General features: G+C 45.8%; 1 protein-coding gene across 2 annotated transcripts; it reads right to left on the bottom strand.

The window, feature by feature from the left end:
• Positions 1-2,940: 2,940 nt before the first annotated feature.
• On the bottom strand, positions 2,941-21,514 carry Adipor1 (adiponectin receptor 1). 2 transcript variants are annotated; one of them, XM_034512966.2, is made up of 8 exons: positions 21,370-21,514; positions 13,600-13,834; positions 11,191-11,307; positions 10,381-10,552; positions 9,194-9,380; positions 7,350-7,537; positions 4,028-4,221; positions 2,941-3,742 (listed from the first exon to the last, which is right to left on the bottom strand). In XM_034512966.2, exons 2-8 carry the CDS (start codon positions 13,738-13,740, stop codon positions 3,614-3,616), a joined length of 1,128 nt encoding a protein of 375 aa, XP_034368857.1. In that variant the 5' UTR covers positions 13,741-13,834; positions 21,370-21,514; the 3' UTR covers positions 2,941-3,613. The 2 variants fall into 2 exon arrangements, with proteins under 2 accessions (XP_034368857.1, XP_034368858.1); XM_034512967.3 differs by having other exon boundaries at positions 20,967-21,477.
• Positions 21,515-24,669: the final 3,155 nt, after the last annotated feature.

The following is a 24,669-nucleotide window of genomic DNA, read 5'->3' as shown; positions in this document are numbered from 1 at the left end:
TTCAGGGGATCAACTCCCTTTTCTGGCTTCCCTAGGCACTATATGTGCATGGCATACACCTGTGCACTCTCTCACATACATAAAAATAAATCTTAAAAAGGAAAAAAAAAAAACAAGTTATGACCTGTGGTGGCTATTCCTAGAAATAACTTGACTACACCTGGAATAAACTACAATCCAGAATTGGAGGTCACACCTGTGATCCAGAACTTGAGGCTAGAAGACACAAGTTTCTGACTTGGATCTTGACATGGAGGTCTTGAGGCATAGTGGCCATGCAAAACTTAGACCCAGGCGGGTAGTACTTGCCTTTAATCCCAGGAGATTTAGGCAAGGAGATCTCCAAATTCAAGGTCAGCCTGAACAAATCGAGTCCCAGATCCAGGCATAGTGGTACACACCTTAATCTGGGCCACACTTTCTGCTGGAGGCCTACATAAGGACATTAGAAGAAGGAAGATTCTTTCTTTCCTGCTTGCACTTACTTGCCAGCACATCTGCTGGAATCTACTTCTACAGAAGACCAGCTGAAACAACCAGCCTCGTGGGACTGAGCAACTGCTAGATTCTTGGACTTCCCATCCACAGCTGCCCGTTGTTGGGTTAGTAGGACTACACACTGTAAATCATTACAATAAATTCCCAAAATATAGAGACATCCCATATATATAAATATAATTCCATAAATTCTGTGACTCTAGAGAACCCTGGCTAATACATGACCTACAAGACTTTAAAGGCCCATGTTTCCCGATGAAACAAATCCTCAAGGTGCCCCATTCTGCAGTTAGCAAGAATTGAAAAAATACTAAACAATACCTGTATTATGGGAAATAGACAGAAAAAGTAGACTAGGAGCCTCGTTTTCTTTTCTGATTGTAGAGTGTTCACAAAATCTATAGAATCCTGATTCCTCACAACTCTGGTTTCCTATTTGTATCTCTGTCGCTAATATTTAGTACATGGCGAAAGGATAGTTTTGTTGGGAAAGATTTAGAAATACAACTAGGTCTGATTTCTTCTGTAATATGACTGTAAATTTGCTTCCCCCAACCAGTATCTGATGATAGCAAAATAGGACAAATTACTTGTCATAATTATCTGTACAACAAAGGCTAATGTTTCCTAGAATTGGAACTGGCTACTCCCCATGAGGTTGTGGTTATAGAATCCAACTGACCATTAGACTAAAATATTAAGCCAGGCATGGTGGTGCATGCCTTTAATCCCAGAACTTGGATCTCTGTGACTTCAAGGCCAGCCTGGTCTACAAAGTGAGTCCAAGATAGCCAGGACTACACAGAGAAACCCTGCCTTGAAAATGATAATTTCAAATATTACAAATAGCAAATAAATGTACTTCATAGAATATAAATGACAGGTGAATATGAGACTGACACTTGGGATAGGGTATGATTTTTAGAGGGTGTGGTGAATGCCTATAATCCCAGGATTAAGGAGGTAGAGGCAGGAGTGCCAAGAGTTCAAGACCATCCCTGGTTCCACATCCAATGTGAGGCTTGACTGTGCCTATCTGGTTGGAGGGAAAAGGTTTCTCCTTTTCTGTCTTCTTCATTTGAGACAAGATCACAGCGTTGGCCCTAGCTGACCGGACCTCACTGTGATGAGAAGCACGCACCTCCACAGCCACCTTTGCCCCTTTGTTTTTAATTTCTAGTTCCTGGGTTACCACTTGAGACTAAAAAAACATTTATTTTTTTGTCTCTTGGCCTAGGTGAATTGTTTCTTTTTTTGTTTTGTTTTGGAGACAGAACCCTTGTAATCTTAGCTGTCCTAGAACTCAGAGATCCTTCTGCCTCTGGCTTGCTGTGATTAAAGGCCTGCACCACCGCGCTGGGCTAAATTGTTTCTTCAAAGGATCCTTTGTCCTCAGGTGAAAGCTTGTACAGTGTTATACACAGTTCACTGTAATTCCTGGCTCTTCCCCCAACTGATTATTTGCTGAGTCACTGGCAGCTTACACTAGCCAAAGAACAGAACCTCTTAACCAGGTTCAGAGTAAAAATTAGCAAAGGTATGAAAGAGTAAGTTAGACAATCACAGTAAACAAGGTGGGCTTCTGCGGGTGGGTGGGGTGTGTATGAGGGAGGACATTCGGGACAATACCACCTCAGGAGTTGTTCCTCAAGCACTGTCTGCTCCCCCCCCCCCCACAAGTTCTCTACCCTAAAAGTAGTCAAGAAGGCAGGTCTGCTGTGTAGGGAATGGTGATCTACCTGTCTGACTCCCCAGTTCTGAGATCACAAGTATATGCCAACCCTTCCCTGGTTTTTCTACATCGAGCACTGCAGTGACTGAGTGATTCTCTAGAACTAGCAAGACAGTGTTAACAGAACTAAGCTCTAGGGTATACCTCAATATTAGAGACTCTTGTAATAAATACAGCCAGACAGTGGTGGCATGTGCCTTTAATCCCAGCACTCGGGAGGTGGCAGGAGCTGAGTTTGAGGCCAGCCTAGTCTACAGAGTGAGTTCTAAGACAGCCAATGCTACACAAAGAGACCTTGTCTCGAAAAACCAAAAAATGCTACGATAGCACAATGATTTTATTTTCTGAGACAGTCTCATGTATGTAACCACCTCCTTGGTGTTGGTATTATAGGCATGACCTACCATGCCTGGTTTATGTGGTAATAATGATGAAACCCAGGGCTCTGTGGGTGCTAGGCACATACTCTGCCATCTGAGGGCCACCCCAGTCTACATAGCAATCCTCCCGATCAGGAGTCTGTATGGTACTAAGCAGTATTTGAGATCAGAGGCTAGGAACTGGTTATAGTCATTCGCTGACCACACACGTCTCGGTATGATTCTGATTTGTGTCTCAGGAGAAGCTGGAGCTCTCACAAACCTTGAGCCTCAGGAGTTATGTGCAAACAGTTGAGACAACACAAGAGTTAACTCTTTGAATGCCAAGCGTTGTCTGTACTTTCTTTTATTATCACCATAGTCTTTGCATCAAGATACATAGCAGTGATAGCAGGTTTCTTTTTAAAGCTTAGTATTAAATATTAAATATCTTCCCCATTTAAATTTTACATTACTCTGCCAAGAAAAAAAAAAAAAGGATTTAAACTCAAGTTACTTGAAGCCTGGACATACTTCCATGATTAGCCGGGCTACATCAAGGCGTGGCTTTGTTTGTCCTAGAAAGATGGGACCAGGTTATAATTGTTTCTGAAAAGTGTGCTACAAAAATGGATGGCCCGTTATCAGCCAGGTTACAAAGTAAGGACGGTGGAAAGGGAGGGATATTTTCTTCAAGAAAAAACAAAACAGAATTTCTGAAGAATCCCAGTTCATAATTTTTTTTCCCAAAATGGCTGAGGAATGGGTAAAATCTCAACATGAGCTCCCACGTCCTATCTGAGGGAGCAGCAGTTGCCTTGCTGAGGTGACTGCCGGGAATGCACATGGGAAGTGTACCGCCCCGAGGCTTTGACAGCGAGCTGGATCCTCGCTGGCACTGACTTCTCTAAGAGGTTTCTTCTAGAAACAGACAACTCAGACTCTTCCTCGTACGCACTTCAGCAAAGAAGTTATTTTTAAAAGCACTTGGGAAGTTCCTCCTCCACCCCTCAGGTGGGAAGGCTCAGAGAAGGGAGTCGTCAGTACAGCCACCTTCTAGGCCGTAACGGAATTCCTGAAGGTTGGACACCCCATAGAAGTGGACGAAAGCTGCTGCCACCACCAGGACGTGGAAAATCTGATGAGACTGGAACTGTGGGAACAAACAGATTCCACCTTTAGGACGGAGGAGTTGGAGGAAACATTTGCCTCTTCTGGTTTCTCCTTAAAACTGCTTTACATCATAAAAATGATACTTGTTCTAGAGCATTCTAAGAAACTCCCCAAGACCAGTGTTGATCTTGCTCATCCTCTACCTTCAGACAAAACGTACATTCAAGTTTCATGACCCGAACCTCTTACCACCTTCTTTCTACTCAGAGCTCTGACCTGGGCCAGTCACTCACCATCACAGGCCCGGCTAAGAGTCATTTCTTACCCATATGTCAAATTTTCCAGGAAAGAAGCGCTCAGGAATCCGAGCGGCATAAAGGCCAGCTCCGGTGATGTACATCACAGCCATGAGGAAGAACCAGCCCATCTGGCCCACTGTGGTGGCCTTGACAAAGCCCTCAGCGATAGTAAAGTGCATGGTGGGTACAACGCCACTCAAGCCAAGTCCCAGGAACACTCCTGAACAGAACAGACGTGACTGTCAGCAGGAGGTAGCTACATGAAGGCACCGCTGCAAGTCTGGAATTGTGTGTTTACAAAAAGCAACCGTTTTCTTATGAACTGTACATGTTTAAAGGAATGTAGGACCTCTTTCCACCTCTGTGGGCACCCCCACACACATGGCAGACACAGATTCACACATATACAAATAAAATAAATAAAGCGGGGAGCTAGCATGGTGGGGTACTCCTTTAATTCCAGAACTCAGGAGACAGAGGGATCTCATTTAGTTCCAGGCCAGCCTGGTCTATACCAAGTTCTGGGTCAGCCAGCAGCAAGACACTTTCTCTCTTGTTTTTGTTTTTTCGAGACAGGGTTTCTCTGTGTAGCCCTGGCTGTCCTCGAACTCAGAAGTCCACCTGCCTCTGCCTCCCAAGTGCTGGGATTAAAGGCGTGCACCACCACTGCCCAGCTGACACTTTCTCAAAACATACAAAATTTGAAAAACCACAGACACAGACAACATACACATGATAGATAGACAGACAGACAGACAGACAGACAGACAGACAGATCGGTTTGTTAAAAATCATCTGATGGTCAACTTGGTATAGACCCAAGCCAAGATCTAGTGTGGCTCCAAAGCCAGAAGAGTAGGTTTCTCATTAAGATCATAGAAAAAGATGAAGAGACAGCTTGGTAGCTTGGTGTTGTGTTGTTTGCTGCTCTTCCAGAGACTTCCCAGCACCCAGGTTGGGCGACTCACACCTGCCTGGAACTCCAACTCCAGAAGGTCTCATACTCTGTGACCTCCATGGTCACATGCACATGTACATACACACTAGGCCATACTTAACCCCTGAGGTCTCACACTCTCTGTGGCCTCCATGGGGACATGCACATACATATTAAGACACATTCAACCCTGAAGCTCAGTTCCAGGAGATCTCAGTCTTTTCTGGCCTCTATGAGCACATGAACAGATACACAGTAAGACACATAAATAATTCATCATTTTGTTTTGTTTTTAAAATCCTTAAAAAACCTGCACAGAATCAAGCCAGTCAAAATTCCAGCATGGACTGGGGAGAGGTTCACAAGGTCCCATCCCAGAGGAGCTAGGGACAGTTGATGGATACTGCGAAAGTGAGCCACTGTTCTTTGAGGGGAGTGGCCACCGGATGGCTGTCCATGCTTCAGTGATGGCTCCACACCCTGTGCACACGGGCAGCACTCACTGACTAATGGGCAATGTTTAAAAAAACCAAAACAGGGCAGCATGAAGTTGGAAGGGGCCAGGCAGGGGAGGTCTGGAAGGAAGCCGGAGGAGGGAAGAGATAAAAGCAAAGTACACTGTGTACAAGTACAAACTTCTCAATAAAATCACGAAAGACTGGAAGAACTAGAAATCTGGTCATCTGAACAGATAGATAGAAGTCTATACTCAGAAGAGCAGTTGCCTGAAGCTGCAGGGACACAGGAATCTGTAACAAAGGAGGTCTGAGTTCTTGTTCCCACACTGTACAGCACGGGGGCGGGAACTATCTGCTCTACTTTGCAGAGAAAAGCAGATCTCCAAGTTCAAGGCCAGCCTGGTCTGCAGAATGAGTTCTAGGACAGCCAGGGCTATACAGAGAAACCCTGTCTTTAAAAAACAAACCAAAAAACCCCCCAAACGCCGGGCAGTGGTGGCGCATGCCTTTAATCCCAGCACTTGGGAGGCAGAGGCAGGCGGATTTCTGAGTTCGAGGCCAGCCTGGTCTACAGAGTGAGTTCCAGGACAGCCAGGGCTACACAGAAAAACCCTGTCTCGAAAAACAAAAAACAAAACAAAACAAAACCCCCCCAAACAAACAAAAAAAGAAGGGTGGCTCAGCAGTTAGGAGCACTGGCTGCTCTTTGATAGGACCTGGGTCAGTCCCAGTACCCACAAGGCAGCTCACAGCTATCTATATTCCAGGGGTCCAATATCCTCTCTGGCCTCTGCAGGCACCAGGCATGGAAGTGGTGCACAGATACAATGTATGGGCAAAAACCCATCCACAAAAACTAGAAAAGGAGTTAAGGCATCTGAAAGCTAGTGGTAACTGTGGCATTGCTCCACGTACTAAAAACTTGAGACTCTAGAAGAGTCAACATGAAGGAAGCTGTCTAAATGCTATCATATTCGTTGCTACTAATCTTTATGCTCAAAGTATTTTACTCATCAAACCAGGTATTCCACTCCTGGTAGAACGTGCCAGGGTGTGAAGGTTTTTTATTTCTGTTTGTTTTGAGATGGGGTTTTATTCTGTATATTGCCCTTGATGCCTTGGAACATACGCAATCTTCCTGAAGTACTGGACGACAAGCGTAAATCACCACGCCTGGCTTGGGAACGCTCACTTTTAGTCCCTTGTCTTAGTGCTTAGGATTCGGTCACTAGAACGACTGTGCTTGCTATATTTTTAAAGCATCAAAGCATAGATACACTTAAAGCTAACTGACAAGCTGTATCATGACCTGACCCATTAGCACTGAAATACCAAGGGAAAACAGCTTTGAAAATTTATGCCACTTTTTGAGTTTTAAACATAAATCAGTTTGTGTGGATTCTGTGAACTAAAACCTAGAGTTGAGTTCATTCAGAGCATGATCCAATACTCCTGAGCCTTTCAACACTGTCTTCCCGCCTGCTCAGCCCCCTTCCCTTTTCTCCTCCCCACTCTGCTAGTGTCAGGGATTGAACCCCAGGTCTTGCACATACTAGGCAAGAGGCAAACACTCGTCCTTGAACTATTACGTCCAGCCCTTTTATCTTTTACGTCGAGACAGGGTCACCTGGCTGGCCTTGAACTTGATCCAGTCACATTAATCTCCTGAGTAACTGGAATCAAAGCAGAGGTTCTCAACCTGTGGGTCTAGACCCTTTGTAAGGTTGAACCACCTTTTCACAGGGGTCTCCTAAGACGACCAGAAATCACAGATATTTATATTATGATTCCTAACAGTAGCAAAATTGCAGTTATGAGGCAACAATGAAAATGTCACAGTTGGATGAGCACAGATGAGCACAGCATGAGGAGCTGCATTAAGGGGACACAGCGTTAAAAAGGTTGAGGACCCCCGCACTAGAGGCATTTAACACCAAGCATGTTCCTACTCACCTGCTCTTGTCTGCCGGTGCTTAGGAGTGGCAAACCGGTCCCACTGTGCCACAATGATGGCAGAGATGCCCAGGACACAGACGATGGAGAGGTAGATGAGCCGTGGCTGTGGGGAGCAGTAGAAGGAGTAGTAGAGCCAGGGGACGAAGCTCCCCATGATCAGTAGAGCAATCCCTGAATAGTCCAGTCTAAAAAGAAGCCACAGATCACACACGTGAACAGGAGAGACCTGTGGCTCATTACCCAGTTAACTGTCTTTCACCTGCTCCCAGACAACAGTCCCTATTATCTATCCTGTACTCAAACTCCACAAAGTTGAGGACATTTTGCTTTCCAATAATTCTCTAAGAGCTGGGGGGTGGTGGCACATGTCTCTAATCCTAGCACTAGGGAGGCAGAGGTAGGCAGATCTCTGTGAGTTCCAGACCAAAAAAAAAACCTCTAAGGACAGGTGTGTGTCGCATACCTGTAATTCCATCACTTGGATAGTGGAGACAAAAGTTGGGGAGTTCAAGGGTACAGAGCAAACTCAAGTCCAGCCTGGGCTACATCAGACACTTTTAGAACATGACACTCAGGCTCTGGATTGTTTCCCCAATCTGATGGAGTTCTAAAAATAAAACCCATGGATTAGGAGCGCCATTAGGGGATTTTTGTTTGTTTGTGAGACAAGGTCCCGCTAAAAGGCCTTAAACTCATTAGGTATCCTAAAGTGGTCTCCAGTTTTAGTTCATTCTCCTGCCTCTGCCTCCTGAGTGCTGGAATTACAGTCACATGCCACCATGCTCCACATAAGAATTACTTTTGTTTGTCCTGTTCTTAATGACTCCCTCCTTCAAACTGTTTATCTGTATGTTCACTATCGCCTGAGTATGGAGGTCAGAGTTGGTTCTTGCTTTCTACCATGTGGGTCCCGGGACTGAACCTGGGTGGTAGCGTTTTTTATCCACTGAGTCATCTGACCAACCTCTCCTTTTTTTTTTTGGAGAGAGCCTTACTCTCTATCTCAGGCTGATCTGAAATTAACTATGTAGCCTGGGCTAGCCTGAAAGTCGCAGTAATTTTCCTGCCTTGGCCCCCTGAGGCTGAGATTATAAATGTCAGGTCTGGTAACCTATTTTCTCCTTTATGATTTTAGACAGGTTCTTGCTATATTGTTCAGGCTTGCCTCAAATCTCTGAGCTCAAGTGGTCCTCCTGTCTCAGCCTATTGAGTAGCTTAGAACACAAGTGCATCCCGCCCTTCTTGAAACTGACACACTAAATAATAAAAATGTACTCTCATTACTGGAGTTACTGGGAGAAATAAAATAATCTACCACTATCACTAAGAAAGCAGGAACAACCACTACCCAAGTAAACAGAGCCCCATGCTGAGCTAGGGCCATGGACTGCGCCTGACAGATAGCTGATGCTTCTAGCGCCGTCTGGCCAACAAGATAAGCTTTGCGTGGGGTCAGAGCACGAACAGTCCAAAGCCCAGACTGCCTGCCACATACCACTCAGCCCCAGTCAATAGATAGATAAGCTAGTATTAGGTACATGGTCTTGAAAGCAATCCATCAGCACCTCAAGTTTCACAAAAGACATTATTGTTTCTGCAGAAAATATATCCCAGAATTGGTTTCCATCTGCTGAGGAGGTCGTGGGACGTTTATCATGAAGTTTTAGTTTTTATAAGAAAAACTTCATCATCTTACTCTAACAACAGAAGAGAAAACTTCATTTCCTTGGGCACAACAGGTTCTGTTAAGAGGTCCAGCAGCTCCAAGTGCCTGCTCAGTCCTAGGACAAGATGTGACAATAATGCACGTGGTCTCTGCTATGGCTGGCCTTTCAACTTACTTGGAAAAAGTCCTAGAGACCTTTTCTGAATGACAATAGACGGTGTGGAAGAGCCAGGAGAAGCTGAGGCAGAGCACTGCACCCAGGAAGAACATCCCAAAGACCACCTTCTCCTGTAGGGGAGCCATGAAGTACATATTTGGTCTGAGCATGGTCAAGATTCCCAGAAAGAGAAATAGCACAAAACCTGCACAAGACAAAAAGGAAAAACAACCCATGAGGAAACATGGACTGTCTACCCTGAGGCAGCCACTGTTTCTATCAGTAAACAGGGGAATTAGCTAGGAGAACTGCCATCAGCAAACCAAACAAACCAAGACAGTTTTATTATCTCTTAAATAACTTACTTGTTTTTATTTTATGTATATCTGTGTTTTGTCTGCATGTATGCATATATGCCTGTGTGAGAGTCTCAAATACCCTGAAACCGGACTTAGAGTTGTGAAAGCCACATGCATGCTGGGAATTGAACCTGGATCCTCTGGAAGAACAACCAGTTCTCTCAACCACTAAGCTAATTTCTCCAACCCCAACATTTTTATTTTTGGGACAGGGTCTTATGAATTCCTGGCTGGCCTCCAACCCCTATGTACCTAGGGTGACCCTGAACTTCTCACCTTCCTGCCTCCACCTCCTGAGATTGCAGGCATGTGCCACCATGCCCAGTTTACTCAGTGCTAGGAAGCAAAGCCAGGGCTTCTTGGAGGTCAGCAAGCTCACATTCTCAGTCCACAAAAATACTATTCTGTGAAATGGTGGCAAGTTAGAAAGCAGGAAACAGGAGTTCCCACTACACAGGATGCTCCAGCAGGAATCCAAAGCCCACGAGGAGCAGTGCCATTCCCTCGTGTTCTGGGCCCTCTGCCCTGTGGTAAAGACCAGCAATCAACTGTCAGGGAAGGTGAACGGTGACCTAAAAGGTCAGACTCCTGATATCAATTATTCAGAGAAATTTTATTCTCTCCCCATGGACAAATTCCTTAGCAAATAATATTGGAATTCCTTGTTTATTTGTCTTTGGTTAGCCTGGAACTCCTGTGTAAACCCGGTTGGCCTTGAACTCACAGAGATCCAAGTGCTGGAATTACAGGTGTGCATCACCAACAGCAACCCAAGACTAGAATGCTGCTCAGTGGTACAGCACTCATCACTACAAACTCCATTTTTTCCTCATCCAAATCACTCACCAAGCAGATGTGTCCAGATGTTGCCAGTTTCTGTGTGGATGCGGAAGATGCTCTTGAAGCAAGCCCGAAAGGAGGGCATAGGTGGTCTGTGGCCATGTAGCAGGTAGTCATTGTCTTTCAGCCAGTCAGGAAGCACATCGTACGGGATGACCCTCCAGCGTCCCTCCCAGACCTACAACACACACAATGCCTTCAGATGGGCTGCAGTGAAAAGTAGCTTTCCTGGGAAAAACGCACTGAAGAAGAGCGGGCCTAGGAGGTTGTCACTCAGGCTTCAGGTGGATGGACTTGGAGATACCAAAAATAGGAAAGTGGGGCCTCCAGGGGATTGGCTGATATGGCCACTTTATGAGAAACCTCCTTTATGCTCCTTGAATTTTCAAAATTAGTATGAGAGAAGACAAAGGAATCATAAGCATGTTTTTCATAAACACAAATCTTTCCTCTGATGTTTTTCTAGAGTCTTCTGGCTCCTGCCCCTCTGTCCCTGTTTACTTTTCTCAAGTTCTTACTGTACTAATTCTGCATCTTTGTAAAGTAGGAATTCTTTCTTCTTCATTTTAAAAGTTATATTTATTTATTTTATATGTGTATGTGTGGGCATACACGTGTAACAGTATGCAGGTGAAAATCAGAAAGTTCTCACAACTTGTGGGAATTACTTTTTTTTTTTACCATGAGGATCAAGGGATTGAACTCAGGTCATCAAGCAAGTGTCCTTCAACACCAGGTAGGCTTGCCAGGTAGAAACATCCCAGACAGGCCGGCCCCCGGCCCCCCACCCCCTCCCTTTCCCGCTCTAGGCCACACCTTATATACAAACTCCTCCATCTTCTCCATGGCATGGTGAGCCTGCAGAGGAAGTGTCAGTACCCGCACCTCCTCCTCCTCTTCTTGAGGCACTGGGCATGTCTGTTCTTCTTCAGCCTAAGAAAACAAGCATCAATCTACACATCATCTCCTAAACTAATCATTTCTGAGGAGATCCAAACTCACAGCACACTACACAGCCTCTTCTGAGAGCTGGACCTCCACTCCCACGCACGATACTTACTGAGCTCGTTACAGTTGTCTGAGAGTCTTACTTTGTCTACGCTGGAGTGAAAGTTCAGTTTGGCACACAGGAGGCAGACCAGATTAGCACTGGAAGAACACAGGCTCAGTGCACTAGGCCTAGGTATTTTTTAAATTTAGTTTCTTCTCACTTATTTAAATTTCATTACAGGTACATGTTGCCTTAGATGTTATGTGCCTGAAATCTTAAAACATTTTTAAAAATTTTACTTTATGTGTGTGCATGAGCACGTCAAAACAGCTTAAGGAAGTTGGTTCTTTCCTTCTACTTTGTAGGTTCTAGGGATCACATTCAGCTCATCAGACTTTGACAGCAAGCACCTTTAACTCACCGAGACCTCTTGCCAGCCCCCATTCTCTTTTGAGGACAAGTAGTCCTCAACTTTCTCCAAATTCCCAAACAGTCTTCCAGTCTACTAGTAATTCATTCTGTCTGTTTCTCTCCTTCCCTTTCACCCCCCACCCTACCCCCCGCCCCAGGGTCTCCCCGTGTACCTCTCGCTGGCTTGGAATTCATCACATAGACCAGACTGGGCCCTCAAACCAAGAAGATCCACCTGCCTCTGCCTCCTGAGAGCTGGGATTCAAAGTCTGCACCATCACACTCAGCCCAGTCCACTAACTTTCAAAACTAAACAAAATGACAGACTTAGTGATGACTGTGGCAATCTTACTTGTCACTCTCCAATCATTTACTCTGGGGTTGCAATCCTGGCAACTGTGGCCAACCATGATGGCATCTATTTTAATCCCTTCACTGGGAGACAGACAGGAGGATCATTGGGATTCTGAGACCAGTCTAGTCTACTTGGTAAGTTACTAAGTTCTGGGCCAGTCAGAGCTGCATAAAACAACAACAAATAAAACAGCTGCTCTTGCAGAAGACCCAGGTTCATTTCACAGCAGCAGCATGGAGCTCACATCTGCCTGCAGCTCCGGACCTGAGGGATCTGATACCCTCTTCTAACCTGTTGTTGCATGTGCTATATGCATGTCTGTCTGTCTGTCTGTCTGTCTCTCTCTCTCCTCATAAGATACATATTTCCTTTAAAAATCAAAATGTTAATCATTTCCCACCCACGGCCGGCAATTCCCAGGCATGTGGGTCCTTTGAACTGGTCTACTCAAAGCAGTAGTTGAGTCCTATGTATGTATGTATGTATGTATGTATGTATGTATGTATGTATGTTGGAATTAAGGACATTTGCCACCATACCCAGCTAAGCACAGCAATTTTTATTGCTGATGTTGTTTTAGAGAAAAGGTCTATATAGCCCAGGCTAGGCTCAAATTTGCAATCCTCCTACCTCAGCCTATCAAATTTTGCGATTAATAGCATATGTTACCATACCCAGCCCCCAAGAAAGTACGTGCCTTAAAGAGACAGAGACAGCAACACAGGGCTGTCTCTGATCCAGGGTTCCAGAACATAGACGGAAGTCTGCTGGCTCCCTTTCTCCGAGCCGTGTTTACAGTCTCTCTCGTGTAAGACCCTGAGCCCTCTAATCCCTCTTAAGAGTTTATGGTGAAACTTTAGCTTGCCCACCCCAACACCTACTCATTCTCTCTTCTCCTTAGAAACAAAGGTTCATTCAGGGTGGCAATGTTATTGCAGTTTTAGATCCAGCTCCCTTAAAGGACACGCCCCAGCCTTCCCATAAAGAACATGGCTGCATTCTGGCTGGGTGCTACTTGGTCTTCCCCTTACTCCTCCAGAGGGAGGAGAGCTGTTCTTCTCCCGCTCCTTCCCTCCTTCATGGTGCAGGGATGTGGGTGTGATGGGGGAGCCTCCATATGAGCTCTGCACTGGTAACTTCTACAATCTTTTACCTGAGAGATCTCCACTTGTCACAGTGGAAAGAACTTGTCTATTATAACTCATGTCCATTTAATGATTATTTTACTGCAGTTCTTCTGCTGGACACTGAGTTTACAAAAGTTCTGGGTGCTCTTTTGGGAAATTAACTCTCAAAGCTCAGAGACAAAAATAAAGACAAGCACAATAAAGACTGGCACAGAACTATTCCCAGGGTACTACGGGTAATGGAAGTAAGGGGAGACAGACTGAAGCAACAGAAGTAACCAACAGACTGAAGAGGATCAGTAGGGCACTGGTCAAGGGAACAACTCTGGAAAACAGCTTACCTTGGCTGGGCTGGTGGCTGCCCGCTTGCCCTTCTCCTCCAGCAGGGGTCCCAGCTCAGCCAGCTCCACCGTGTCAGCCTCTCTGTTACTAGATGGAGCCCCATTGCCCTGTGCCACAGCAGATCCTTTGTGGGAAGACATCTGGCTAGTACTTCAGTGCCTTGCAGCTTCAGCTTGAGGAAAGGTTGGGGTCTCTCAGCCCCAGAGGGCAGAGATCTTCCTGTGATGGTGGACACTGGAAATACAAACACGACAGCACTGGACTCACTCCTGTAATGCTGCGCTGAATGTGACATATCGCTTACCCTGCCTCTAACTGTAGAGGCCAGCTCACTGTTTAAATAAAGTCTACTGTCTTCTTTAGAATATTATGCTTCACCAGAAACTCTTTAATCTCACCTATATACATATATAAAATCTCATATACAAGCATATAATCTTATATATAATCTCATATATATATATGATCTCATTATATATAAATATAAAAAAAAATAACACCTAGTTTTCCGCCTTCACAGGTTCTATTGTTACTGTACCAAACTATCAACATCATAAAATGGGTACGTCTCTGAAAAGACTCTCCCACAGGAATAGAGCCCATTAGTGAGAACAGTAATGCCTACTACTCCTCAAACCCATTTTCCCCCTGAAAGGCCTAGACCTGCAATTGACATGGAAAACACCAAGACTAGCTGTAGGCTATGCTTAAGTCTTACTGGCTGTTTCATTGCATTACACTCAATAAATCTATTTTCTTTGTGGGGGGAGGGAGTGGGAAGTTGAGACCACCTCACTCTGTAGCTCCAGTTGGCCTGGAACTTGCTATGTAGATGAGCCTGATTTCTTTTTCTTTCTTTCTTTTTTTTTTTTTTTGGTTTTTCGAGACAGGGTTTCTCTGTGTAGCCCTGGCTGTCCTGGCTCACTCTGTAGTCCAGGCTGGCCTCGAACTCAGAAATCCCCCTGCCTCTGCCTCCCAAGCGCTGGGATTAAAGGTGTGTGCCACCACCGCCCGGCCATGAGCCTGATTTCAAACTCAAGAAATACAGCTGCCTCTGCCTCCAGAGTGCTGAGATCAAAGGTACATACCACCACGTCTACCTTTTTTCTTTTTTAAGTGAAGTCCCCATCTGGCTACAATACTGAAAGAGCATGCAGGCTTAGGAATGAATTAGATGTCAACTGTACTCATTTGGCCTTTATCTACACAGACATGACAAGCAGCTTGCACGGGAAAAGGCTGGGTATGCCCACTGGTTATTTCCTCTGCAAATCTGCTCGTGTTTTCAGGGTTAGGGCCTGGGCTCAAGGCTCTAATAACAAGCCTTCATTACACTCCTCACAGCAAGCAATGACTTACCTGGAAGCAGGAAGCTGGAGACAAGGAGGCTCCCCAAGTCTGCCCCTTGCCACACACATCCCTAATCACCGGCTCGGGCGTCCCAACCACCAAAGCCCATAAACCTAACTCAAATTACCTTTTTATAAACTAGATACAGGCATGCAAGAGCCTTTAGGAAAAATCAGAATTCAGTCTTCCCAGAACATTCTCAAACATTCTAGGATTTTCTGCATTGGACTTTTTTATGTAATAGTTTCAAATTAGGCTTCAGGGAGGTATGAAGAAAAGGACGTTTCCAAACACCTCCACTATGTGCGTCTTCTCTCTTCCAGAAACAGGCCTCTGTTACTCATAGCAACAGCCCTAGCCAGAGGATGACCACAGGGCAATGCAGAGACAGCACAGCGTGTTGTATGTCAAGAGGGACATTTAAACTTAGGAGACTGACTCTTTCATGTTGGGATGTAAACATGACTACTCCCTAAAGACACACTGCTTCACCGCGGCAGCTCACCATGTAAACAAACACCTTTGGCATCTGTACTAGTTTTTACCCAAGAGTAATCTCAATTCCCTCCCAGGGATTATAATTAGGTCTATGTAGGTTATGGCTAATCTCAGGGATCAGTGACTGGATTAAGGGGCATCCAGATAGTTGGTAAAGCATTCTCTGGGGTATGGGGTTTCAGGAAGAAGTTGGCATTTGATTTAGTGAGCTGAGTGAGGAAGAGCTGCTCTCATCCATGAGAGTGAGCGTTAGCTGACTGACTGCCCCACAGGGAGAACGAGACAGAAGAAAAGTGAACTGAGGGTGTGTGGTAATGCACACCTTTAACCCAGCACTCAGGAGGCAGAGGCAGGTGGATCTTGGTGAATTCAAACCAGCTTGATTTACATAGAAAGTTCTAGGCCCACCAGAGCTATACAGTGATATACCCTGCCTCAAACAAACAAATGATAAAATCCTCTTATAGACATCCAGAACTCCAGGATCTCTGGCCTTTGGACTCTAAGGTAAGCACCGAGAGCCTCCAGGTTCTCAGTCATTCATCCTTCAGTTGGTAATCACGCCACTGGATTCCCTAGTTCTCTACCCTGTAGATGGTCTATTTTAGGAGTTAATCTCCACACTCTCATGTGGGCTAATTCCCCGAACAAATGTTCATACCAACCTACCTACCTACCTGCCTGCTGCCTACCTGCCTTCTATTGGTTCTGAAGATGCCTAACTTAATATCTTAATCTTCCCTCAGGTGAAGGCAATCCTCATACAAGTCATGCATCATCCTATGCTTCTCTCTCTCTCTCTCTCTCTCTCTCTCTCTCTCTCTCACACACACACACACACACACACTCACACACTCACACACACACAGAGCTGAGTCAAGTCTAATTCCCAGAGAGACATAAACAATAACTCATTACCTAGTATACCTTTATGTCTACACAGCCAGTTCCTCCTCCTTTTAGTGCGCAAGACTGGGACAAGACATTTGCCAACACACACAGTCACACTCAACTCTTGAGCTCAAGAAGAACAGGAAACTGGAGGCCCCTGGAAAGCCCAGCGGATAAGCAACTCACGTGAGAAGCGATATTGGGAAATCTTAACAGCTGATCTCAAAACATCCTTCCTCAAAAGGAAGTCTTACTGAATAAACAGTTCACAGAGATTAATTCATAACACTGAGCAACAAACAAACATGTAAGCAAAGAGCTTTGGTCATCTTTGAGAAGTCTAACAAGAAAGGCACACTAAACTTCCAGTTACTCAAAGCAGGCAACAGGGGAAAGACTACACACAGGCACTCAAGTTCTGGAGCACAAGAGTATGTTCATCCTAAATGCCTCAGACCCACAGTTTTGGTCTGAATCTGGATTTCAAAGTGACTGAATGGGGCACATGCCAGCCAGCAAGCATGATTTATCACCATGCCTAACTGGTCAAGGTTGGTGCCCCTTTTTTCCACCGTGGGGCTTTCTCTCATCCTTTCCCCCAGAGTAAAGCCAACTCATTCACTGAATACTTAACGATGCAGTTAGTTCTATAAGGCCCTCTGCAACACAGAATCGGAACACGTTCTGTTCCTGTCTTTGGAATAAATTAGACGGGTAAGTTAACTTGTGACATGATCTCACTGCTCCGGCAGGACCGTGCAGGAAGAGAACTCTAAACAGAATGGTCACACACTGTTTAAATATTCTACCAGAGGCACAAGGATGGCACAAACTTCAGGTTGTACAATAAGAGTTCAAAGACCAGAAACAGAATCCAAGTTGGTATTTTTGTTAGTTTCTTTAACTGACCAGAAAGTTGAGACAGGAAAAGAAGAGAGAGGAACCTGGCAAAGAAAAGAGCAGTAACATTAGGCCTGAAAATATCACTTCTATATCGTGGACCACTCACCAACCGGAAATTACAACCATCTTAGGCTGCTCATTTAAATCAACACAAAGCCCTAAGGTGTGAGACTGATTCTAAGAGACACCATTACACTCTGTGCCTGCCTCTAAATCCTTATGCATTTCAGAGGAAACATCTTTTCTCTTAAATGGGCCACACCCAGCACAGCAAATATAACTGGGCCAAACTCAAGAGGGCATTTTTGTTGGGATTTCTTCTACTCAAGCTAATAAACTTTTACCACTAAGCTTCCCAGCTGGATAAGTGTAAGCTGTTATACACTAAAGCTGTGGAGAAGGAGGGGCATTTGGGTTCCTACGAATAAGATAATCCTGCACCAAACTTGGAGAAAAAGTTGAGTTTTAATCACCAGCCAATTAGCTGGAGAGTTGCCCTTAGAGGTTTGAAGATAATTTATTCTCTGAAGCAGTTTCCAAGTTTTCCAGGCTATGACACATACTTTCCCTGGAGTCTAAGACGAAGAGCTTCTAGATTTGATCTAAGGTTCCAGGCACTTTAAAGAGTGTGTGGGTGAGTTTGGGGGTCTATCTATGCAGCTGGATTCTCATTATTGTAAAGACCAGCCTAGCAGTCCAGACAAAGACCCATTTTCTCCTCTACCCAGCCTGTTAGGAGGTTGATTTCATTGCTCCACTGGGGAAAAATGAGTCAAGGCAAAGGTCTATGTTTGACATTCCCACACTACTTTACTTGAAACCAAGTGTCACTGCCTCAGATTCTGAGGGGAGACAAATCACAATCTAACTTCCTTTGAGGCTCTCCTATCTCAACAGAAGAGAATAGGTCTTTTTAATCTCACAGGCAGGCAAACGTCCCTATGGCCAGACCCACAGAAAGGAGGAGGAGGAAGAGGAGGAGGAAGAAGAGGACAAACAGGATGGATTTTTCATGTCATTACCTCAGCTCTTTTTGAGACAGGGTACTGCTATGCTGTCCTGCCTGGCTTGGGGTATCCTAAGTAACCTAAATTGGTCTAGAAACTCTGGTAATCATCCTACTGCCTCAGACTCCCAAATGCTGGGCTTACAGGTATGTCTCATGCCCTGCAAGCTGCTTTAAAAAAAACCAAGCACATTACAAATATTTGGTCAATATAGTTGCACAGTATAGCACTCACAGTAAACTGTGTACCCCCAAATTCACTTTAAAACTATTTATCCCCAAACTCACTTTAAACCGTGCAGCTCCAAAGTCTCCCTGAAGCACAAGGAAACTGGTAGATACTTGCTTAAAACTGGTTTGACTAGAGAGTATCTTTGCGATTCAATTTGCAGAGTTATAAAGTTTGCTACAAATATAAACATTAGTCATACCCCCATTTCTAAGCAGCCGAATGGGGCGAAGTTCAGAATGGTAAGAACTGTCTGATGGGCAGACTGGGGACAAAGAAACATTAAAGACAAAATGTAACAAGTTTGACGAAGACCAGTACCAAACAAAAAAAGCACCATATTACTCAAGAAAGCTCCTAGATGTGAAGGTGACCACACAGCTCCTCACAGTGCCAAGCAGACGGCAGGATAATGTAGCCGGGTGTGTCAGAGAGCTTCAACTTGGCTTTACATTACTTCCTACAGAAGCAGGGAACAAATGTACCTGCCTACAACAGGGTAAATTCTGTCCTTTCATCTGAGAGCATCTATTGAGTACTATAAAACGTGCAGTTCTGGCTGTTGCTACAGGGAGAAGGCAAAGCAGGGTAAGAAGCTTGGAATGGTTGGTGATGTCCTTAAGAAGGTGTTGCTAAGCTGGGCAGTGCTTTCCGTGGTTGCGGATGCCTTTGATCCTAGCATTTGGGAGGCGGAGGCAGGTGAATCTCTGAGTTCTAGACCAGCCTGATCTACAGAATTCCAGGACAGGTAGGCCTACCCAGAGAAATTCTGTCTAGAAAAAAAACAAAACAACAACCAAAAGGGGGCTGCTGAGGGCTGCTGGAGTGTTGGCCGAATGGCTAAAAACACTGGCTGCTTTTCCAGGGGATCCTGCTTTAATACCTAGCATTCACATGAGCTGTTTTGAGGAAGCCAACCCATCTTCAGTGGGCAACAGGCATGCACATACAGACCAAACAGTTGAACACATTTTTAAAAAATCTTAAGGGTGTTTATTGAATAATTTCTTTTCTTTCTCCTCCTCTTCCTCCTTTTCTGCTTCACCCCCCCCCCCCCCCACACACACACACACACAGGGTTTCTCTGTGTAGCCCTGGCTGTCCTGGAACTTACTCTGTAGACCAGACTGGCTTCAAACTCAGAGATCCACCTGCCTCTCCCTTCCAAGTGCTGAGATTAAAGATTAAAAGTGTGCGCCCCTACCACCTAGGGGGGATAATTTGTTTTCTAATAGCATCATTATGATGCTAAGAGCTAACAGGTGCTGGAGGGCCGGAGAAAAGCTTCACTTCAGTCGAAATGATCTAGAAGGCTTCATAGATCTACCTTAAGATTTGATAGGTATGGACATCTGAGGCAGGGCATTCCAGGGGCACAGCTGTGTAAACGTGTTTACATGGTAGCATGGTGACCCAGAGCAGTGAACAATGCATTTTCCATCTGGAAGCTTAAAAAAAATGGGGTCACTCTGAAGTGATACAACTTAGCCTATCATTTTAAAGTGCTGTAGTCTGTCCATGGCAGGGGGGAAGGGGTGCTGGGGGGTGGGGCTACGAAATTAAGGCTGCTTCCTAGGATTTTCTCTTTCTTTTTTTTGTTTTTCGAGACAGGGTTTCTCTGTGTAGCCCTGGCTGTCCTGGAACTCACTCTGTAGTCCAGGCTGGCCTCGAACTCAGAAATCCGCCTGCCTCTGCCTCCCAAGTGCTGGGATTAAAGGCGTGCGCCACCACTGCCCGGCTGGATTTTCTCTTTCAAGCAGATAAAATCACTTATTTACTTCGTCCTTAGAAATCTCGTTTCTGGGCTACTGTGAACACATCAGCTCGAGATTCTCCTGTGCGAGTTAAGTGCAGTGTTTGAAGATCCACACCAGTGTCCAAAGCTTTACTGATAACACCAGCTTTTTAACACTGACTTCTTAAAAATCTTTCACAAAAAAATTTACACAGAAACTACTTCTGTAATAAAGAAATGCAGTGGCTGCAGGCCGGGAACCCTGACATTGTAATCCACTTAGCTCCATCCTGAGTTCCTGGCAGTGTACTGATGCTATAAACTCCCAGGAACAGCGACTGCACCATCGCAACCTGCCCTGAACTATCAAAAGAAAAAAAGTAGAGTACATCCTAGCATGACTTCGGTTTGGAAAAGAAACACCCATTGCCATCTTCGTTTGATTTACCACACAACTGCAATTGCTGTTTTTTTCTGGTCCGTCGGCTAAATACTCGAGGTAAACAATCTGATTATTATAGCAGATCCCATGGTCTCTTAGTGCTCCGCTGACATCTGAAACTATGTAGACTGAAATTCGTTCAGCTTCTTCTTCAGCTACGAAGCGCCAGAAATTGACGGCGAGCCACTTTCTTAAAACCAAGTGCAAGATCCAAATTCTCAAACAAGCCAGCATCCATCAACCCTAGATTTCTGAAAAATCTGGTCCTTCCCAACACTTCGGCATCTTGTTTACATTCTAGCTGAGTATTACCTTAGGCCTGTCGACTCTCCATCAACCTCCCCGCCGACCCTATCCAGGAGGGAGCCCCGTCACGTCTGACCAGCCGATCGCGGTGGGGAGCCTTAGGGTTCCCGGCCACCCAGGGCCGGTGCTCCCGCACCCAACTCGCAGGCTCAACTTCGGGGATCGCCAGCAAGGCTGCAACACAGCCGTCTCCCGCGCGGCTGCGGAGACACACTCGCGGACTGCCGAGTCCCGACGGCCGCGAGCAGCCCCCCGAACCCAGACGGTGCGCGGTGGGAGGGGCCGGAAATGTTTACGGAGGACCTTTCGGAGGGCCGGGCGGCGAGCGGAGATCCAGGGGCGGGCCACTCCCGCGCTGTCCCCTCCGGAACCTGCAGGACCCGCGCCCCGCCCACCCCAGGACACTTACGGCCTGGCTGGCTGCCTCTGCTGGGAGCCGCGGGCCCGGGCGCTACATCCCGCGGCGCTGGAGGCGGCCTGTGGCCGAGGGGCGCCCGATCTTCAGCGCCCTGCCCGCGCCGGAAGGGCCGCGCGACCGCACGGCGTCACCTCCGCAGCCGCGTCACCTTCCCGGCGCTACCTCGCCCCCTCCGATCCAGGCATTCCTGCGCGTGCCAATCATCTGGGCGCGCTCGCGCTCGCCCCGCCTCGCCTCTGATCTGACCAATCGCTGGCTCTGGCTGTCCCAGCTTGGCCTCACACTGGTGGACTGAAAAAGCCTCTTCTCCAGGCGTACACTGGGCGCGTGATGGAAAAGGGAGCCGGGAGAATTAGATCAGACGCTGGGAAGGAAAGCAGAATTTCCCACCACATGGCCTCGCTTTTCAGCTCCGAAACACTCCTCCCCACCCCCTTTTCTGACTACTGGGAATTGTACCTCTAGGCAAGCCACTGTATTTCTAGTACTGAAACACTTTTTTTCTTCTCTCGGTACTGGGAATTCTACAAGCCACTATAGCTCTAGTACCGAAACACTTTTTCCCCTTTTTTCCAAGACAGGGTTTCTCTGTGTATCCCTGGCTGTCCTGGAACTCGCTCTGTAGACCGGGCAGGCCTCAAACTGAGATTCGCCTCCTGCCTCTCAAGTGCCAGGATTAAAGGTGTGTGCCAACAACGACAATCCATACTTTTATTTTTGTTTGAGAACGGATTTAATTTGCAACCCAGGTTAGCCTTGTACTGGGGGCCATCCTGTCTCAGCCTCTGGAATGCTGGGATTGCAAACGTGTGCTACCATACACAGCTCCGAAACTCATCTGCTAATCCCTCCCTCTCTTTGGTATGCTATTTATGTAACGACTACTATGAATCTAGCACTCAACTGGATTTGACTTTTGGTTCCTGTTATTTATCAGTAAGGGAGAAGTTGTTTTAAACAAGCTTAGCTTGACAGTTTTCTGCACCAGCCCATGTTCCCATGTGACCCAGAGAGCACATCTTACAGGACAGTCTAGAGTGTGCTTCGCTGCTGGAGCTGAACCATACAAGATGGATGCCGCAGGAGAGTGAAGTCACCTTTGTTCTGGGTAAAAACATGGGCTGTGAATGCCTGTAGATCGTTTCCTTTCCTACCCAGCTCATCTGTATACATTACTGAATCCTTCCAAATCATGACTTAATCTGGAAGTGAAGGGAAATAGTGCTACTTCATCAGGTCTGTCATGATTAAGGACAGTCCATGGCAATGTCTGCATGATGCCTGGCAAACGGTTAGTGCTTCCTAACAACTAGCTATTACTAATATATTACCTGCTGTACAAAGCCTGGAAACTTCTGACTGAGCTCACATTTCTTCCGCATACCCTCCCCCCTTTTAAAAAAGTTTTAATTGAAATTATTTTAGCTTTTTATTTATTTATTTATTTATTTATATATTTTTTTTGGGGGGGGGGTTCGAGACAGGGTTTCTCTGTGTAGCCCTGGCTGTCCTGGAACTCACTCTGTAGACCAGGCTGGCCTCGAACTCAGAAATCTGCCTCCCCCCAAGTGCTGGGATTAAAGGCGTGCGCCACCACCGCCTGGCTATTTTAGCTTTTAAAAAATCTTTTTGGTTGTTTGTTTCTTGGAGACAGTTTCTCTGGATAGAGCTTGCTCTCCTGGAACTCTGTAGACCAGGCTGGCCTCACACTGACAGGGCCATGTGTGCACCACCGCCACCCACAGCATGGCCCTTGGCAAGCTGGCTTTACGCTACTCTCAGGGTCTCATCTTCTTCCATCTTCCTTTGGTGTCTTGGACCTCAGTAAATCTCTACTTCTCTCTCATCCCGATGGCGTTTGCACCCTGGTCCTCCTCCCTCACAGGTTTCCAAAAGATCCAAGCAGTTTACAATGCTCAGTTCTAGGTTTGTTTTGGCTTTGGCTGCAGATAATTCTAAATTTAGCTTCAGGCTCTGCCAACCACTGACCAGCAGCACTTCTCACACATCCTTAGTCTTCAACTCACAGGATTAGCATATTATATTGTGCAATGTGGGCAAAATCCAAGTCTGCTAACGATGTAAATTCTTCCTCTTTCTCAGGCCCTTCCTATCAGGCCCCTAGTGTCCTAGGACCCAGCTCTGCAGTGGTGTTGATCACTGTGTGCTGTGATCTTAGACTAAAGGGGTTTGGGAGAGAAAGCCTAATACCAGCTATCCTTCAGGACACATGCTGGTTACTTCAGGATACATGCTTGCCCACATGATAGATCCTTAATAAATGTGTGCAATCATTTCTTCACAAAACAAGGACTAGTAAGCATCCAATACAGGACAGTCTCTGCTGGGATGCTTCAGCAAGTTCAACAATCCTAAGAATTTCTTCCCTGAGGGTAAGGTAGGTCAGAGCAGTGGCTTACACATACCAGTTGATCAAGATTAATATTAAATGGACTGACACCCAAGAGAATTTACTGAAGAACCTGTTCAGTTGTCACTGGGGTGTGTGTGTATGAATTCTGAGGGTCCCATAAACCTTCTGTCAGGGACTCCAGAGACAGAAACGCAGCTCCATACAAAAACAAATACAAACAAAAAAAAAAAAATGTTGAGAGCCTGGAGAGATGGCTCAGCAGTTAAGATCACTGGCTGCTCTTGCAGAGGTCCAGTGTTCAATTCTCAGTGCCCACATGGCAGTTTTCCAATGCCTGTAACTGAAGATCCATGGGATCTGATGCCATCTTCTGGCATTCTCGAGTACTGCATGTATGTGGTGCATAGACATGCATGCAGGCAAAACACCCATGCATACAAAATAAGATGAAAAGTAAAACCAAAAAGATCTTCCTAATGAATCCAAAGCATTGTTTTCTCCCAATGAGACCAACAAGGAAGCCACGCCTTTCAGTCCTATCCTGGGAGAACTGAGTAGACTGGATCAGGAGTTCTCTAACTTAGATAGCTATTTAGGACTCATGGGCATGACAGAGGCCAACTCGGTCCAGTCACCAAATCTGTTCAGAGCTGGTGATGTCAGGTTACTTTTTAAAGACATCCCTTCCAAATGGAAAGGCAACTCTTTGTTTTGTATGCCCAGTATCCTGAAGGATGAATAATGTGAAGAAGGGTAAACAGAAAGGGGAAGACTGACCAAGTTATGGGACCACAGGGAGGGATATATCCATACTTTAAAAGCCCCCCTCTAACTGTGTTTTCTTCTCTCTACCTCTAAAGCCTCCAGGGAGGAGTTGGGCTCTGGCTCTGCAGAACAGCTGCAGAAACGAGCCCTGG

Source organism: Arvicanthis niloticus, chromosome 10 (genome assembly GCF_011762505.2).
Source record: "Arvicanthis niloticus isolate mArvNil1 chromosome 10, mArvNil1.pat.X, whole genome shotgun sequence".
Classification (NCBI taxonomy): Eukaryota; Metazoa; Chordata; class Mammalia; order Rodentia; family Muridae; genus Arvicanthis; species Arvicanthis niloticus.
This window is presented reverse-complemented; position numbering and strand designations above follow the sequence as displayed.